The sequence below is a fragment of the Molossus molossus genome, unplaced genomic scaffold (assembly GCF_014108415.1).
Source record: "Molossus molossus isolate mMolMol1 unplaced genomic scaffold, mMolMol1.p scaffold_m16_p_19, whole genome shotgun sequence".
Taxonomy (NCBI): Eukaryota; Metazoa; Chordata; class Mammalia; order Chiroptera; family Molossidae; genus Molossus; species Molossus molossus.
The window spans coordinates 212,119-230,854 of NW_023425354.1; the positions used below are offsets into that span (position 1 = coordinate 212,119).

At 49.0% G+C, this 18,736-nt stretch overlaps 1 protein-coding gene across 5 annotated transcripts in view; it reads right to left on the bottom strand.

Annotated features, from left to right (window-relative positions):
• Positions 1–18,736, bottom strand: part of TBCD (tubulin folding cofactor D) — a 150,051-nt gene that overhangs the window by 52,342 nt on the left and 78,973 nt on the right. For all 5 annotated transcript variants that reach the window (XM_036269983.1, XM_036269982.1, XM_036269978.1 and 2 more), the window contains one exon: positions 7,808–7,964. In XM_036269983.1, the coding sequence (XP_036125876.1) occupies positions 7,808–7,964 (157 nt within the window). The remainder of the gene's footprint in view (positions 1–7,807; positions 7,965–18,736) is intronic.

The window sequence follows — 18,736 nt, forward strand, 5'->3', positions numbered from 1 at the left end:
AAAATGGGTGAGGTTTACGGAGAAAAGGCATAGTTACATAGTCTTCAAATATTTATTATTTACAAAGGAAACAATACAGTAACTCACAGATGCCATCTCAACTGGGGATCGAGGCCAGCACCCCTCAAATGTGACCAGGCACACCGCCAATACAGGGAGGCACAGGCTCGGCCTTGGTTTCGCTACGTGAGGTGATACCATTAGGGGAAGCCGGCAAAGGGCTTATGGGAACGTTTTCTATTATTTTTACAATTCCTCTTTCAGTCTAAAGGGTTAGTGTGAAATTAAACGTTTTGAAAAGAAACTAAATATCTAGAGATTTTAAAAGATCCAGTGCTAGTACCGTGGATCCTTTGTTATCACTCCTTTCACTAGTTGATGCTGAAAGTGACTTCGGCAGAACTCTATGAACAGAAAGTTATTCCCTTTTCCTCTCTAAATTCTATTCTATTACAAACTATAGCTAAAAATGAGATTCTAAAAAATACTAGGCTTAAAACTAAAGAAAATGAGTCTTACTGTAGCAGGAATATTTAAATTTTAAGACCAAATGATTCTATTTCAATATCACAGGGGCAACTGTTAATGAAATTTTAGAAATCACTAAGCTGAGCAAGACATGTATTAATGAGACCTTTCAAAAACTAAAAATTATACGACTACTGTTCTAACAAAAATATATTTGGCATTTTAATCTAAATATATTCTCAATCAATGGATATTTAAGTAGTACATTTATATATGAATAAAAGCTGCTTTTTAAAAAACATATAATCATAAGTATTCTAAGAAAAGAGTATTAACCTTTAACTTCTGACACAAAAAAATATAGACTTTATTTTTATATTTTATGACTCTGGGTGTACCCAACACATAAAAGTTCACATTTTTACACTGCCTTAAAATTTCCTGTCAATTTATCTTAAATTACAATTTTTAAATTATGGAATCCTGATTAATGACACGAGAGAACAGAACCGATGCAAGGAAGAAACGTAAAACCCCCTGCCACCGTGCCAGCCCTCAAAGGCTGCTGGCCAAGCTGTGTGTCAGCCAAGACAAGGGCTCTAAAGCGGGTAGACCAGGAGCACCTACAGCCAGGCCCAGGCCCTCCAACCCCCGATCACCCGTCCATGGACACTCTGGCTCTGCCCAGGGCAGCTTGAATCCAATTTTCACGAAGCTTTTCCTGGTGCAGCCAAGGTCACTAAGAAGGGTCGCCAATTTTTGCTGTGTCAGCTCCTGCCAAGCACAGTTGGCTGAGTTATTAGGTGAGCCCACTCTGGGGACAGCCTGCTCTGCAGAGTGGAAGATGCTGAGCATCTTTTTTGTGTTGCAATTAAACAAAAACATTAAAGTTGTGCTAAAGGTTCTTTTTCGTTTTGTCGTGTGTGTGTGTGTGTGTGTGTGTGTGTGTGTGTTCCTTCCTTTCAGCTCCCTCCCTAAATAACAGCTGGCTGCCCTGGAGAAAGGCCTTCATCTTCCTCTTTGACCCACTCCTCAAGTTCACCTGTGGGGCCCCTCTCAGTAACAACAACATGAAACTGTGTGCTCAACCTCAAGTGGGTGTCCTGGGCAGGCAGCTTTAGCCAGGCCCACGCATCTCGGCTCCTGGGTTTTACTGGCCCCAGAGCAATGATGTCGAAAGAGACTTATGTCCTGGAAAACCAGAAGGTGCTCACTTCTGAAGAGCACAAGCAGAAACAACTGAATGGTGGTGAATAATGCGAGCACAGGAAGCAGACCTCCCACAGACTGGAAGGGCCGGCAAACGAGGCTGCCGGACCCGTACCACATCGGGCACCGCTCTTCCCCAGGCCCACTCCTGAAGGGACTGCAGAAGGTCTCACCCACTCTAACCAGAATGGCTTTCACACTCATAAGTAAGTGGCTTAAAATAGTTAGTGTTAGCCCTGGCCAGTTAGGCTCAGAGATTAGAACATCGGCCTGTGAACCAATGAGTAATGGGTTCCATTCCAGTCAAGGGCATGTACCTCAGTTGTGGTTAGTACCCAGCCCTGGTCGGGGTCTTATGGGAGGCAACTAGTCGATGTGTCCCTCTCACGTCAATGTTTCTCCCTCTCTCTCCCCTCCTTCCCACTCTATCTGAAGATAAATATCCCTGGGTGAGGATTAAAAAAGAAAAATAGTTACTGCTTTATTCCTATTTTAGCAAACTTCGGAGACTGCAGTAGGAGAAATATAACAGTACCACTTTAAAAGCACAGCTTTTAACCAAGTATAGACTCCTAAGGTAATTCTACAAATTAACTGTGTGTACACCTAGGAATGTAACAGGTTTTTAATACTGTTTTGATTTGGACTAAATTTAGAAAACTACTCGACTTTCACGTTGAGAACAAAACTGGCTTATCTAGAAATACTAGTAAGTTTCAAATAAAGACAGGTATGATAATCTTGGTCAGATATGAGTACGAAAGCTCCCACAGGCCCCCTTGTCCCATGTGCGCCTCTGGACGTTTCCCTTAGCAAGAGGGGCCACAGGTGAGTCACACATCTGTCTCACGTTTCAGAGGGGACGTGAGAGGACCTTGCAAGCAGCGGCACATGTGTCTGCCGGGCTGGAACGTGTCTCAGGCGTCCTCGCCTGTTTGCTTTCGCTGCAGGAGTTCAGGCGATACTTCACCAGGATTTCCCAACACAGAGAAATGGTCTGTGTCAAACAGAAAGGGACTTTCTTTCTTGTCCGAGTCAGGGGGAAACTGCAGGCCTCAACCTGCCCCGAGTCCCAGGCACCTGGTTTTTATTAGCAGGTACAGTAGGGAGCATATCTCACCCCAAAGTCGGTCTGTGTTAGTTTATATAATGTTTTATAGCAATAAAAAGCAAAATACACTGCTGTTATCTTAAGTAATAGTAATCCTATCATTTCGAAGTTAAACAAGTTTTCAATATCAAGCTAGTAACTTATTGTCTGTCCACACATTTTGAAAGCTGCAAATCAAGCTAAAATGCCAGACCTGCCCAAGGCTGAGTTAGTCTAAAAAGTCAGAGCTCCCAATACGACTTCTCACAGCCCTCTGATTACAGCAGAACTAAAATGAGGCCAAGGGGAGACTGACCAGGTAGAGGGGACACCGATCTGAATCAGCACCTAACTTTTCTTGAAAAACAAAAGAGTTATCTTCCCTCTGGAAGCAGGCCATGGAAGGTCAGTGAGAACAAGACATAGCTTTGAGCAACACATGCCATTTCCTGATTTTTCAGGACAAGCTGGCCCTCGAGGAAGAGATCTGGGAGCCAATCCCCAGGCTCTGCCCAGAAGCGGGCGGGGGAGCAGAGCCTGCCCAACCCGACCAAGGAGGGGCCTGCAGGCTGATGTCAACAGCACACAGCTTACAAAAGAGTTTCAGGTGAGGAAACCGGGGAAGGAGGTGACACCACCGCCTTGCAGGCAGCCTGCTGGTCGCTGTTCTTTTCTTCTTGAAAACTGGCTGCTGGTGGGAAGGTGCCTTCTAGATAAAGTTTGATCGTTCTGCACCATTTTAACTAGGTGGGTTTCACTGTTCCTAAATTACACTTGGCTTTTCAGGAAGCCCTATTTACTTTTCCACCAAAAGGAACTGTTCCATCTCTTGATCCATCTGTGTATAGTTTTAGGAAATACAGATTTTTCAAAAGCAGCCAACACTAATTCACAATTAAATTTGCCTAAAAATATTTTTTATATTATAAAGCGAAAAAGCTCAATGCAATTCACAGATGGGTTCCTCCAAGCTCCTTAGAAAGTGGGCAGCTGAGCCCTGAGCCCACCCTGCCCACCCCCAAGAGCTGTGAGGAGGTAGCCAGGCACAGCCTGGCCTCTGACCTCTCACACGTGAGGGCCTTTCGGCCAGTCCTGCTGCCTTGCTGCTGCTGCCTGATTCTTTTAATCAGATATTCCTACTTCAGTTACAGAACCGCATTCTGATCTCCACTGACAACTTCTGCAGGATCCACTGAAGAGTTGTGAAAGTAGTTAAAGATCTCAACATTTTATCAGGTGCCAGGATTAATGGGCTTAAAAGCTGACAATTAAAATGTGGTCACTTATTACTAACCAAAGGAGGCAGATCTTGAAGGACACACCCCAACCGATACTCCTGGGGCAGGGAGGTGCAGGCCAGCAGCGTCCTCCAGGCTCACCTGGCACCATGACTCATCTTCCAGCCTGCTCTCCCCACCCACCCCACACCTGTAGTCTAGATGGACCAGGAAGAGCTGGAGCACAGGCTCCCTCAGAACCTGCCAAACTGGACTGGGAAACCTTACAGGAGTGGCTCCAAAGGGCACACTCGCTGATCCAATCCTGGGAGGGTGCAGGGAAAGGGGGCCGAGAGGGGCCTTGTCAGGCAGAAACTCCCTGTGGCCGCTAGCTCTTGTGTTAATTAGGAGAAATTAGAAAAGCTGAGCCGGAGTCTGGGGTGTCCCTGCCAGTAGGTGGTTCCCTGTGTGACGCTGTGTCAGCTCATTACCAACGCCTTGGACCTGCCCAGAGAGTGGAGGAAAGTAACCTCCCCTGAGATCAAAGGCCACAAGTGCAACCACAGGAGTTTCTGCAGAGGACGTTGGCCACCACCAGCACAGCCAGTGCTCTCTGGTCCCTCATGCTCAGTAAAGCACTTAAACAAGCCCCAGTTCAGAAAGGCTCTGAACACCCACCTCCACACCCTCCCCAGTTATGGTCCAGACAAGGCAGCGGGGTCCTGTAGGGTTCATTTGAGGACCCTAGGATCCCCAGAGGACGGCCTGGCCGCGCCCTTTCAGCTATAGCAGACCTGCAAAGCTGCTTTCACTGACAGTCACTGGAGCAGCCACTGGGCTCTTTACAGCCCACTCCTACCACGTACCGTGCCCAGAAAGCTAAGCATGTGGCAGCTCAGTGGGCCCCAAATCTGTCTTTTCTTTTCCGAATAACAGAGGGGTGACCCTGGAGTACCAAGTGCCAGCACCTTCAGCCTCCAGGAAAATCAGTTCCTTCTGTGTGGTGACACACCCTCCACTTCAGACCCGTGTGGCTCACTGCAGGCCTCACCCAGGTGTAGGTCCAAGAGCCACGAGCATAAACCCATCCACCCATGAATCCACAGAACTGAGCCAGCAACAGCAACTCTCACACCCATGTCATGCTCAGGCCAGGTAGAACACAGCAACTCTTCAGACTAATATTTCACTTTATAGAATCGCTGCTGAGATTAGTATGGTGACAAGTTCCAAAGTTTCAGAGAGCAGAAATCACGTGCTTGTGGCTAAAAGAGCCTCTGTTCCAAAATCCAGGGCCCTGAGCAAGAAGCACCCTATGCCTGGCCCACGGACACCAGTGGGACGGTAGGGGTTGGACCATCATCAGTATCACTACTCTTTACATCCTGAAGGACACTAGTCCCTATGGTGCAGTGGGTAAGAAGATTTCATCCCAAGTAGAGAAGCAGGTGTGGGATGGCTGCCCACCCTCTATGCCCGGCTCTCCCGCTCTTCCCAGCAAGCTTGGCCTCGCTGTATTCCAGTTTCCTCTGCCAACTCTCAGCCTCAGCCCTGCTCCTCCAGAGGGTCCCAGGAGGAAGAGTCCTGCCAAATCTGCCACTCTGACAAATGTCAAACTGAAAAAGAAGTGCTGGGATATTCGCACTTTGAAATGGGAATGATCCTCCAGAAGCCAAATCCATGCAGTGGTATGTTGGCATCTCACTCAGCACATGACAGCTGCCTGAGTCTAGGCAGATGTCCTCGGTGTTGTGGGAATAACCACGGTGCCTGCCCACCCTCAGCACTGGACACTGAGTCAACTTAAAGAAGCTTTACTGTCCTGTGACTGCTGAAGCCCTAAGAAAACATGTGTTTTGCTTTCATTTTCTAGTCACGAAAGCCATTTCCAAAGGCAGGCAGTAGGACCAGAAGCAGCAGGAAGTGCCTTCCCGGAAGCCTGGGCAAACAGCAGCAAGGCTCCTGTTCACAGAGCAGTGGGACCACTGAAGTGCTGACTAAGGAGCAGCCTCGGCCTCGGGGATGAGTGAGGGATGAGGGGCAGGCAGCCTGGCCTCAGGCCAGCGGTCATCCAGGACCACAGCTCCCACACACCACTGCTGCCCTGTCACTCTGTCCTTCCATTCAAGGGAGGAGGAATCAGACATCTTTATAACTTCCTGGAAGCATTCAGGCTCCTTCAACTTCATCAGAATCCCCAGGCTGTTCTGTAAGCTTTGCTTTGATATGTCAAGATCAAGGAAGAGATACAGGCCAGAGGCACTTCCTGGGCAGTAAACAGGCCTATGGTCTCTCCCCTGACCCCATAAATGGTGAGAACAGAAAGATGCTCCAGTCCCCAGGACCTCTGAGCCACCCCAGAGGAACTGAGGGGCCACAGACCCTGAGCTGCTGCCTCACCCGCTGCCTACCAGGCAGGGCACAGCCTTTCCCCCAGGCACCTGGCTGCCTTGGAGGACCAGCATGCCTGGCTGGAGGGGCAAGTAGCTGGACCTTTCTGGGCCGTTAGGCCCCCGAGACTGGTTTAGGACCTGCGGGGTCTCACACTCTCTTCGGGCATCACACACAGATCTCTGGTGGCATCTCCTAAAGAGCTGTGGGAGGAAAATTTTGAAATCCGTTTCCTAGTAAAAGCCGTCAGGCGAGTATGATGCGCCATGACTGACACAGAGGCTGCCACTATGCTCGGCACCCGTCCTGTGGCTCCTTAATCAACAATGAAAAATAAAGGCCTGACCTTCTTCAAGCCCAAAAATATAGCACTAGAGCAGAGTACAAAACTTAAACATCCATTATACTGGTGCCACATTTGTTTTGCAATTTTCCCAAACAAAAAAACAGATATTTTATTTTTTAATCCTCACCCGAGGATATTTTTCCATTTATTTTCAGATGTGGGGGGACATCAATGTGAGAGAGACACACTGATTGGTTGCCTTCTGGGCAACCCCAACCAGGGCCAGGGACTGAACCGCAACCAAGGTACATGACCTTGACCAGAATGGAACCCACGACTCTGGTCTGCAGGCCAATACTCTAACCACTAAGCCAAACCGGCCAGAGCAAAACAACAGATAAAGTGGGGCATGACGGCGGGGACACCCAGATGCCTTGCAGGGCTCAGTGGGAACACACACTGAGATCCCAAAGCCACACAGTTGCCACAGCATCTGGTGGGACCACCAGCCTGCTGGTTTCAGTTCTTTCTCCAAGAAACCAGAGAAAATATATTTTTTCCTCTCTCAAAGCTATTCTGAAGAATGATTTTCATTCCAAAGGTGTTGATGATGAAGTATCTAGTCAATACTAAGACTAGTGAACATTTGAGTGCTGGTCCATGGAAATTAGAAAACGAAGGCAGGACCAAACCCAGCCCCTCAACAACAGCGCTGCCACCTGAAGGCATCCTTTCTGGTGCTCCCAAGGAACTCCTTCCAAAGTGAAAGCTGACAGCCGAAATTCTAACATTTCTCTCTCAGCACAGCACACAGATGCTAAGAAGCCCAACTCACCTGATGAGTTGTCCCTGCTTGTTCCCTGCACACTCTCCTAGCCACCGATTCCCTTCACCTAAGGCTCTGCGAACCGCAAGCCAGGCGAAGCCTCTGAAACACTCCTCCTGAGCACTGCGGTCTGAGCTGCTGACCCACGAGAAAGAGTCCTGACCTGCTGTTGCCTCACAGATCAGCCTTTAAGACTATGTTACTGGCTCACAAACACCTCTCTCTCGCACACCTCTCCTCACATGGGGCCATCAGGTGGGCGTGACCCGAGGGCCGACAGCAGAGGCAGATCTAACAGCCACAACTCTCACAGGCTTTACCTTGAAATCTTGGCCACAAAGGGCGTCAGCTCCTGAGGCTCATAGGCGCGTGCGAAGGCCCAGCACACATAACAGGCGGCATCCCTGACGTTGTCACCCACGCTGCAGGCACCTCGCTTTTCCTCGTAGGTCAGCGCCTTCAGGATCACAGGAACCACTGAGCAGAGAAGACAGGGACTGAATGGGACCATGGAGGCAGCACATGTGGTTTTAAAGAAACAGCGTCTATTGTGACCACACAACCGTCGCACCTCAGCACCAAACCGAGGCAGGCAGAACCGATATGCACAGTCCACCCCAAGGTCATTCTGTAGAAGTGAGGACCTCATCAGAAAGAACATGCAGGAAGAAAACAGAAGTCCACCAGCTCCCATCAGGTGGAAGCGTATTTTCAAGCTCCCTAAAAAGCATACAATGAAGTGCAAGCCCCTATGAGGCCACCAAGAGGGCACTGCAGAGCCTGGAGACCCACAGCCTGCCAAGCAGCGAGGACGGGCTCCCAGTGCAGTAAGGCAGGGGAGGGCCAGCACGACACTAGGAGCCCTGGACTCCTGTTGTCAAGGGGGCCATAAAAGATACACTGGCTCATAATTCTGACCCAAAGCAGTTACCTGATGAGCAACCCTGAAGGGAGAGGAGAACCCCAATCACACAGGTGTTTTAGCTCTGCTCAGAGGGTGTCTGTCACCTGTGGGAGTCTCAGAATTGAGACCTAAAAAAACAAATCAACCCCTGGTGACTTCCGCACTCATATTAACTTTAGAAACGATCTACATGTGTTTAATTATCTGAAATAACTATAATATTGATAATGTGAAATACATAACAGATTATCCTGGTTCCATTTAAAAAGGTCTAATTAATTGGCCCTGGCCGGTTTGGCTCAGCGGTTAGAGCGTCGGCCTGCGATCCTGAGAGACCAGGGTTCGGTTCCCGCTAAGGGCACGTACCTCGGTTGCAGTTTGTCCCCGGCCCTGGTTGGGTTGTGCGGGTGGCAGCCACTTGATGTGTTCCTTTCACATCGATGTTTCTCTCTCTCTCTCTGTTCCTCTCTCTCCCTCCCACTCTACCTGAACAAAAAATGGAAAAATGTCCTCGGGTGAGGATTAAAAAAAAATAATAATAAAAAGGTCTAATTGAATAATTTAATATTACATAGGTGATTTTTCATAAAGATGTGATAGAACTTTAAGAGACGTGCTAAAGGTATTTAAATGTTTAAAAGAGCTAAAGTTTTACCATTTATGTTAAATTTATTTTAAGTACCTGGAAAGGTTTTTCTTATTAGACATGTAAATTACTTAAAAATAAAATATATCACATTCATGCATTCGGTTTTACAAGTATAAACAAATGCAATTGCCCTGGCTGGTTTGGCTCAGTGATTGGAGCATCAGCCTGAGGTCCAGAGAGACCTAGGTTCGGTTCCCGCTAAGGGCACGTACCTCGGTTGCAGTTTGTCCCAGGCCCCAGATGGGTCATGTGGGAGGCAGCCACTAGATGTGTCCTTTTCACGTCGATGTTTCTCTCTCTCTCTCTCTCTCTCTTCCTCCTACTCTATCTGAACCAAAAAAATGGAAAAAGGTCCTCAAATGAGGATAAAAAAAAAAAAGAAACAGAAAAAGCCCTGGCTGGTTTGGTTCAGCAGTTGGAGCACTGGCCCATGGACCAGAGAGTCCCGGGTTCAGTTCCCACTAAGGGCATGTACCTCGGTTGCAGTTTGTCCCTGGCCCTGGCTGGGGTCATGTGGGTGGCAACCAGCTGAGGTGTCTCTCTCACATCAATGTTTCTCTCTCTCTCTTCCCCCATCTCTCCCCCCTGCTCCATCTAAAGATAAATGCACAAATGTCCTCGGGTGAGGATAAAAAAATAAATTTTTAAAAAATGTAATTAATTTGATAAATGAATCAATTTTTAAATCCTTTAAAAATAATTATAATAAAAAAAGCTTAAGAAAAAAAATGTAATTTAAAAATCAAAGACAGCGTGGCCCTGGCCCGTTTTGCTCAGTGGTTAGAGTGTCGGCCTCCGGTCCAGAGAGACCCGGGTTCGGTTTCCACTAAGAGCACGTACCTCGGTTGCAGTTTGTCCCCAGCCCTGGTTGGTCATGCAGGTGGCAGCCACTCGATGTGTCCCTTTCACGTCAATGTTTCTCTCTCTCTCTTCCTCTCTCTCCCTCCCACTCTGTCTGAACAAAAAATGGAAAAATGTCCTCGGGTGAGGATAAAATAAATAAATAAATAATAAATAAATAAAAATCAAAGACAGTGTGAAGTTTTTACAAAGTCACACTAAATGGAACTTTCTGTGAGATCACGCTGGAAGTCCCACTCACTGGCCTGAAGCAGACAAGGACGCAGCCATGACCTGCACTGGGCAGGTGGCACCAGCACTTCAGAAGGGGTACAAGTGAGAAGAGTCCACGTGTGCTCCAGGAGCTGGAGAGACCATGCATCCCAGTCCCCAGGCGACCTGCTTATGATCAACCTCTGCCCCATGATGCCGCATGACAGACAGCGGCAGGGAGGAGGACACAGCCCATGCCGCCTCGGAACAGTGGCCATGGAAGCCGCGGAGGCACTGGAAACACACACGCCTGTCGGCACACCTCGAGCCCTCTCCTCTTCACCAAGGTGAATGCTGAGACTTGGAAACAACCTGAGAAAGACACTCAGTGTGAATTTAAGAAAACTAAAGTATCGCCCTGGCCAGTTTGGCTCAGCAGTTAAGAGTGTCGGCCCTCAGACCAAAGAGTCACAGGTTCGATTCCGGTCAAGAGCACATACCTCAGCTGCAATTTGTCCCTGGCCCTGGTTGGGTCATGCAGGAGGCAACCAGTCAATGTGTCACTCTCATCTCGATGTTTCTCTCCCCCACCCACCACTCTGTCTGAAGATAAATGGAAAATATCCTCAGGTGGGGGACTTACATAAACAAACTAAAGTATCAATTACTCATACATGTACCTATCATCACAGAAATTATCTTCCAGGAAAATGTACCTAAAAATAGTCTTAGGCAAAAAAAAAAAAATCAAAAGACACAATGCAGGACTATGAATATTATATACCAATAACCTTTCTGCCATTCTGTAGCCAAGGATATTTGATTCTATATAAATAGCAACAAAAAATAGATTTGATTCTATACAGTTTATTTTAAAAACATATAGTAGTTATTTTTTATCCTCACCTGAGGACATTTTTCCATTTTTTTTTGTTCAGGTAGAGTGGGAGGGAGAGAGAGGAACAGAGAGAGAGAGAGAGAGAAACATCGACGTGAAAGCGACACATCGAGTGGCTGCCACCCGCACGACCAACCAGGGCCAGGGACAAACTGCAACCGAGGTACGTGCCCTTAGCGGGAACCGAACCCAAGTCTCTCTGGACCGCAGGCCGACGCTCTAACCGCTGAGCCAAACCGGCCAGGGCTATAGTAGTTATTTTTAATAAAAATGTAAAATTTTCACATAAATTTACTTTAAATTACATAAAATAAACAAACTCCAGAATAGAAAACTCAAAGACACTGCGTCATCACACCCATCTCCAGGCACTCGGGAAATGTCTGCTCCCAGGACCCACAGCGGCTCGGGCACCTGCACTCAAAGCTCTGACGGTGGACAGGAGGCGACGTCACCCAGGCCCAGAGCTGGCCTCGCTCCACATCTGTGCACACTGAGGACCCTGAACTTGGAGCTCAGTCTCTCTTACCAAGTGCACATTTCCTCAACCCAACAACAGCAGGAAACCCCACTTGAGATGTGCCAAAGGCCCCTCACATTATACAACATCTGAAACTGAACCTATCTCCTCTCACACTCCACCTCAGCTGGAGGCCATGCCACCCTTGCACGGCTCAGGGTTCAGTGGTCACAGCAAGGTCACCCTCCTGGCTTTCGCATGTCCGACCAAGGCCTGCCCCACCCACAGCAGCCATGCCTTTGCTGAGGCCCCATCACCCCTCACCCCGGCCTCTCCTGTCAGCCCTGCCACTGCTGGACCAACAGGGCCCTTAGCCTCCGTCTGCCCGACACTCACTGCACAGCAGAGCAGGCTGCACGAGCTGGCTCCTGCGCCTCCCTCCTGAGTCCCCCAGCGCCCCATGCCAAATCCCCCACTGGCCTTACCCCCTCCAGGCCATGACCAGGAGCGTGTGGCTTCCCAACTGCACAGCACCCTAGAGCCAGGCCAACCTCGCTGAGCAGGAGCCACTGAAGCGGGCGAAGGTCTGCCTCCATCAGGCACACACAGACACACTGCTCTACTTTCTGAAAGAAGAGCCATGGTTCCTTGTGAATGTCTATGGTTTACCTTCCAAAAACAAGGCTTACAATTAAGACAGCGTGAATGCCAGATAAGAGGGCACTGCCATGGCTGCTGTTGATAAAGTAGTTACATCCAATTAGTAATTTTTAAATGACTGTCTCTATCTAAACTATACCAGATCTGCAATGCTTAAAATTGTTTTACCTGGAAAAATTCTAGTTTACCTGAAATGACTCCTAGTTTTCTAGTGTTGCTCATACTTTCTGTGCTAATAGGAGAGCCCTCCATGGCCCGACGAGTGTCAAAACTTATGGACTGTGGCACCTTCACGAGGAAAGCAGAACAGAACTGTGGTGTCACTGCCACACCAGATTCCCTCAACTGTCACTGACCCAGCGCCCAGGCAGTTCTGGGTGAGAACGTTCAACAATTCTATAGCCAGAGGGAAATCTGGATGCTGACTGCTGAGTCCCAATTTATCATCCACCAGACAAAATCAATTTCACATAGACAACTATGAATGACAGCGGTCAGCAACACGGTGTTTACTTCACACAGACATCCCACCCAACTCTACACTTAGAAATGCTGGGTGCCACCTGGGAAAAGCCCACTTTCATGTGGACACAGTCCCCACCCTTCACCTGCTCACCACCCCAAGGTCACTGGGCTACTGGCAAGCCACTGCCGGCACACCCCCAGAGCCTGACCCCTAGTTGGGGAGCCCAAGGGCCTGATCCCAAGTCAAAGTGAGATCGTTTCCTAACAGGTCATTTGTTGGCTGGGAAGGTCGATCAGTAATGAGGAAAGGACACGAATTGCTGACTTGTGTTCCACTAACAGGCAACTGCTTCAATACACAGAGGCCTTCGCTTGGTTTGACTGGCATTTATTTGGGGGAAAATCGACAGCCTAGTAAGTCCAACCACATGTCTATCTGGCCCACTTCTCAGTCTCAAGTTGTGAAAAAAAAAAGTCAGTTGTGAGAAGATTGGAAGCCATATGCTGGCACCTGACATGAGACAGACCAGTGGGGATGCAAGCTGTGCTTTCTGTGTGGCCAGGTGACCCCGTGACTGTCCCTGGGCCATGTCCTCGGGCAGCTGTCTGGCCCACCAACAACATGAAGGTGCCAGACTTCTCTGTCCTCCTGAGGAGCTGAGTCAGAGGAATCAAGACCCAAGCTCACCTGGCCTTAGGGCCTCATTGGCAGCCCCACCCACCCACCTGGCAGAGTCCCACCTATCTACTTTCCACCCTCAGGACAGCCTTCACCATCTCGATCCTGTCATCTTCCTGCTCAGAAAACTCTGATGGCCCCTCCGTACCACCTGCAACATCGGTAACTGACAGTCAAGTGCAGGGAGGAAGGGCTATGCTGCTGGCCGGGTCTGACAGCAGCCGCAGTCACCGAGAGAGTGGCAGTGGGAACGGAACGCTCTCCTTGTGGGTTGGGTCACTGGAAAAGAATTTGATTTGCAGAAAGTAAACAGCTGAGAAGGAGAGAAAGCAAAATGATAAAATTCTTTGACAAGAAAATTAAAAATGAGCCTATCAGCTCCAATTAATCCCAAGAAGTACTAAGAGCTGTGACCTGGTTTGTGTGTGTGTGTGCACATGTGCGGGTGTGGGTGAGAGAGAGAGAGAGTGTGTGTGTGTGTGTGTGTCTGAGAGAGAGAGAGAGAGAGAGAGAGAGAGAGAGAGAGAAAGAGAGAGAGGATGGGATCAGGCCTGCTTCTGCTACCCCCGTTCCAGCGCCCACAGCTGCCAGCTGACCCCTCAGGCCTTCTCCAGACTCTTCTATGTAAAAGAATACCCTGGGCTACCAGCTCTGACATCCAGGGACCCAGAGGACAAGAGGCAGACCTCTCAGTGGCCATGCCTTGGATGAGAGAAGGTAATATATGGAGTAAAAACAGTCTTAGCCCTTAATTTTTATAAAAACTCATTATCAGAGAAAACAATTCAAAATCAACCCTTTCCAGATTCAACAGGTTTAAGATAAGGAAACTCCTCAACAGCTTTGAACAAAAACCTTTCTCAGGTTCCAATTACACACTGCTAATGCATGTCAAATATATAAAATTCCCCAGAGGGCTTCCTTTTGGCAACCCAGAGTCTAGCAATATAATTTAAATACCCTCCTCTCCAGACAGCATGTCATTTGTCTACCAGCCGCCTAAGGGCACAGCAGCCTCCAGGTGAGAGAACCGAGCTAACCCTCAGAGTCCCGAAGTCCCACTGCATGGCTTACAGAGTGTGCACCCCAAGGGACAGGAGGAACCCAGGCTCTTGGCAAATGTATAAATAACCTGCCCATAAAACATCATCACATAGCCAGCACAAAGTTATGTCTTGATAAGTCATAAATTATACTAATTTAGAAAACAAACCCATCACTCAAGGCATTCCCTGTACTGGGCGTGTCTCCCAGACTGCACAGGGTGATTCTCCCAGGATGCACTAGGACAACATCTCCCAGGGTGCGTGGAGCTCGTGTCCCCCTGGAAACCTCAGGACTCAGACCCACAAGCCAGACTGCCCAGACTGAGCCCAGGAAAGCCCCAGGTTCTGGGAAGCAGGTGTGGCCATCACCACAGAACTTCTATTTCAGCCACCAGTACAAATAACCATATCTTCCTCAAAAATGCAGTCCAACTTGCTCAGAAAAAAGACAGTATTGAAACTGCTGGGGGACAAGAGGAAATGACGGAGAGAATATCTGATTCCATAGACATTTTGGTTTTCAGTTCCCATAGGACGCTTCTGAGAAACTGTCCCAATGGCCCTCTACATGCAGGGTGCAAACTATGAGCTCGCCCTTGGAGGGTGCAGGACCCCAGCCCACTGACCCTGGGCTGCTCTGGCCAAGCCCGTGTCCATCACCCTGTGCTACTGGAGCGGGCCTTGACTGGTGCCTCACCTGTCTGTGCAGGTAGGTCTCACAGCCAGGCTAGGCCAGGAGACCTGCCCACCACTGCCCACCAGACCATGGCTGAGCCAAGACTCGTCAGCCAAGGGGCCGGGCCAGAAGCTCCCTCACAGGTGCCCTGAAGAACGCGGGAGCTCCCACTGGGTGCGCCCCACAATGCAGGCTCGGTAGGCACTGCCATCACCATGACGCACAGCAGCCACGCGAGCTGCGCCTCACTGGAGAGAAAGAAGTCCCTGCTTCAGGAGGAGCCGTGATCCCACCTGGGGCAGGACTTTCTGAAATTAACACAGAGCACGGCTGAAGCAAAGAACAAGCAGCAGTGCTCTCCTGTGTGACCATGGCCTAACCCCTTGGTGTGGAGGGTCGCTCCTGCCACACCACCTGCCCAGCTCTCCAACCCCCAGAGCCAGAGCCCCAACTGAGCCTGAACCACAGGAGGAGCTAGGCTTGCCTTCTGGATGATTCAACAGCTTGCCCCGGGTTCGATGACAAGGAAATAAGTCAGTGAAATAACACAGATCCACTTGCTGTTTCAAACAGCCGGAGACTCGGTTAAATCTCTGTGACACATAATAAAAGATCTGGGACACCAGGTGCCTCCAGGACACCACCTGCCAGAGGAGGAGTGTCTGTCCCCAAACCATCCAACTGCCTACAGAATTATCCCTCATGAATGTGAGGATGATGTTTTCAGAGTGAATCTTTCAAAATAACTTGTCTGAAAACATTAAAACAAAATATTGTGTCTCAACTCCGAGTGCCTCCTGCCTGTCCTGTTAAAGTGAACGCGGTCTGTGGCGTGGCAGCCCCGTCTTCAGCATCTGGCCCAGAGCAATGGAGAATGGAGACTCATTTCCACACACATGCTCACAGCAGCTTTATTCACAACGGCCAAGTACCCAAAACTGTGCAGATGTCCTTCAGGGGTTAACATTTAAACACACTAGCACATTCCTACACTGGACACTGCCCAGCAATGACAGGAGCAGGCTAGTGACCCACACGACAACCTGGAGGACTCTCAAGGAGATCGTGCTGACTGAAAAAGCCCATCTCAAAATGAGGCATCCCACACAATCCGTCTTTGTGACAGTGCCGAATGGAAACCTACGAGACAGAACAAGGAGCTGGTGCAAGGGGGGGCGGGTACATGGCAGGTGGGTGGCAATGCTGCAATGGGCTCAGGGAGGTCCCAGGACACCGGGTCAATGAACAGCCGTTAGTGGCTTTGCCAACACTACCACGGTGTCTGTGTAGGAAATATAACAGAAATGCCCCACTGCAATAACAAAATAATACTTGAAAAACCTAAGCTTAAGAAGAAATATCTAGAAACTCTTGAAGAAAAGGAGATGTACTGCTTGAGACAACACAGCACCTTCTGGCCGAGAGGCCAATGTGCCCGTTCTGCACAGATGACGATGGAAGGGCAGGTGCAGGGAGGGGTGCAAGGGTGCGAGCACAAGTAGTCAGGAAGCTGAAAAAACAGTAAGAAAATCAATCAGGCCAAATCACAAAAGTTCTGACAGGGCAGTGAAACAGGGCTTTGGACAAAACTGTGACACTGCCAGCGCCACAGCCAGCTCATCACCTGCCCACGCCGTCTGCACTCCACCAGTATGTACCCAGAGACACACAGGACACACACTCAGGACTCGCCCATGAACACAGGTCACCAAGAAACCCAAAGAATCAAAGGTCCTAAAATGTTTTCATTTGTTTTTAAAGTTTTTATTTATTGATTTTAGAGAGAAGGAAAGGGAGAGGGAGAGATAGAAACATCGATGAGAGAGAACATCGGTTGGCTGCCTCCTGCATGCAATCTCAACCTGGGTATGTGCCCCGACCGGGAATTGAGCCGGTGATCTCCATGGGTTGACGCTCAACCACTGAGCCATTTCGGCCGGGCCTAAAATGTTTTTAAAATGAGACTATAAAATGGCTAGAAGAAAAAAGCCTGTTTGGCCCTGGCTGGGTGGTTCAGATGATTGGAGCGTTGTCCAATACAACAAAATGTTTTGGGTTCAATTCCCGGTCAGAGCGTGTACGGGAGGCAAAAAATCATTGTTTTTCTCTCCTCCCCCTCTCTTTCTCTTTCTCAAAAAACCAATAAAACATATCCTCGGGTGAGGATTCAAAAAACAAGAAAAAGAAAACAGCAGATCTGTCTGTTAAGGACAGGGACACATTCCTAGAGTGGATGAAATCCAGAGGACGTGATGACAGGTGACACTGTCACAGCATGTCACTCTTCAGGAGACCAACACACTGAAGACAGCTCCTCTGACTGAACACACAAACAAGGTAAGTGCAGGAAGACAGTGTGGGCAGTCACACGCAAAGAGCTCACATCCATGAAAACAATGAGCACCCCGATAGATGAGACCAGTACACCTAAATGTTTGAGATGGATCGAGTTGAAAACACACGGATGTCGAAAATGAGGGTGAGTGGTCCAGCCGGTGTGGCTCAGTGTTTGAGTGTCAACCCATGCACCAAGAGGTTGCCGGTTCGATTCCCAGTCAGGACACATGCCCAGGTTGTGGGCCTGATTCCCAATGGGTGGCAAGAAGGAGGCGGCCAATGTTCTCTCTCATAGATGTTTCTCTCTCCCTCCCTCTCCATACTCAATAAAGGGGAAAAAAATTGTAGAAAAAATAAAATAGACCAGGGCAACACCCTATTTTCAACAAGTATCCCCGAACACGCGTCAATGTAGCAGGCAGTGGCTATGACCTTGTGTCCCATCCACAGGGCTGTCGGCAGAATGTCTACATGCTGACCCTGAACCAGCTGCTGGCACTTGTCCCTGAAGAAATGGTGCTGGCGCTGGTTTGCGTACAAGGCGATTCACCATGGAATCAAGGGAGCAAGTGACCAATCGGTGAGGGCAGCAGGAGCTAAAGCAACTCCTCACTTCAGAGCCATCAACTTCCAGAGCGTGCAGCTGCTGCTTCCTGCCTGTCTAGTCCCGCCAGCAAGGCCGCCCTTGTGGCCACCCTCGCCCTACACAGGACAGCTGGCGCAGTTTTGTCTCAGACACCTCTCGGCCACCCTTCAGTTGGCAATAAGCAGCCGCTGTGGCCATGATGCTCAGGAGGGGACATAAGGTGTTAAACCTGAGCTGCCAGGGTCCCAGAGCATAGGCTATGTGCTCCCTCCGTGCCAGGCTGTCCCTCACGAGTGTCTTCCCCATCCTCCTTCACGGCCACTTCCTACTGGCCCTCTGAGGCTTGAATGGGAATGACATGCCAGGCTCCCACCCCATCTCATCTGCACCATTCAAAGCCCTGCAGTATCCGGAGATCTGGAGGGTCGGGCCACTGTGAGCAGCCTGGATCACAGGCCGCCCACCCCCTCAGCAGGCTGTGGGGTGAATGGGATACATCCCCCATTGGCACCACATTCTGCAGAAGATCAAAACTCAAAAAGGAACCACACAGAGTAAAATAAATAAACAAATACATATTTATGTATAATATATGTGTGTGAAACCTGCTCTCAGATTATTAAAAATAAAATAAACAAAAATCAGGAATGAGATTTCTCCTTTGAAATATCTCAAAAAGTAAATGTGACCATGGAGCAGCTGTTTGTTCTCATCACGGCTCTATGTGCTCCACACGTCTCCACACCTAAACACAGCACATATACCGTGTACTTCACACATCTCCACACCTAAACACAGCACGTATACTGTGTGCTCCACACGTCTCCACACCTAAA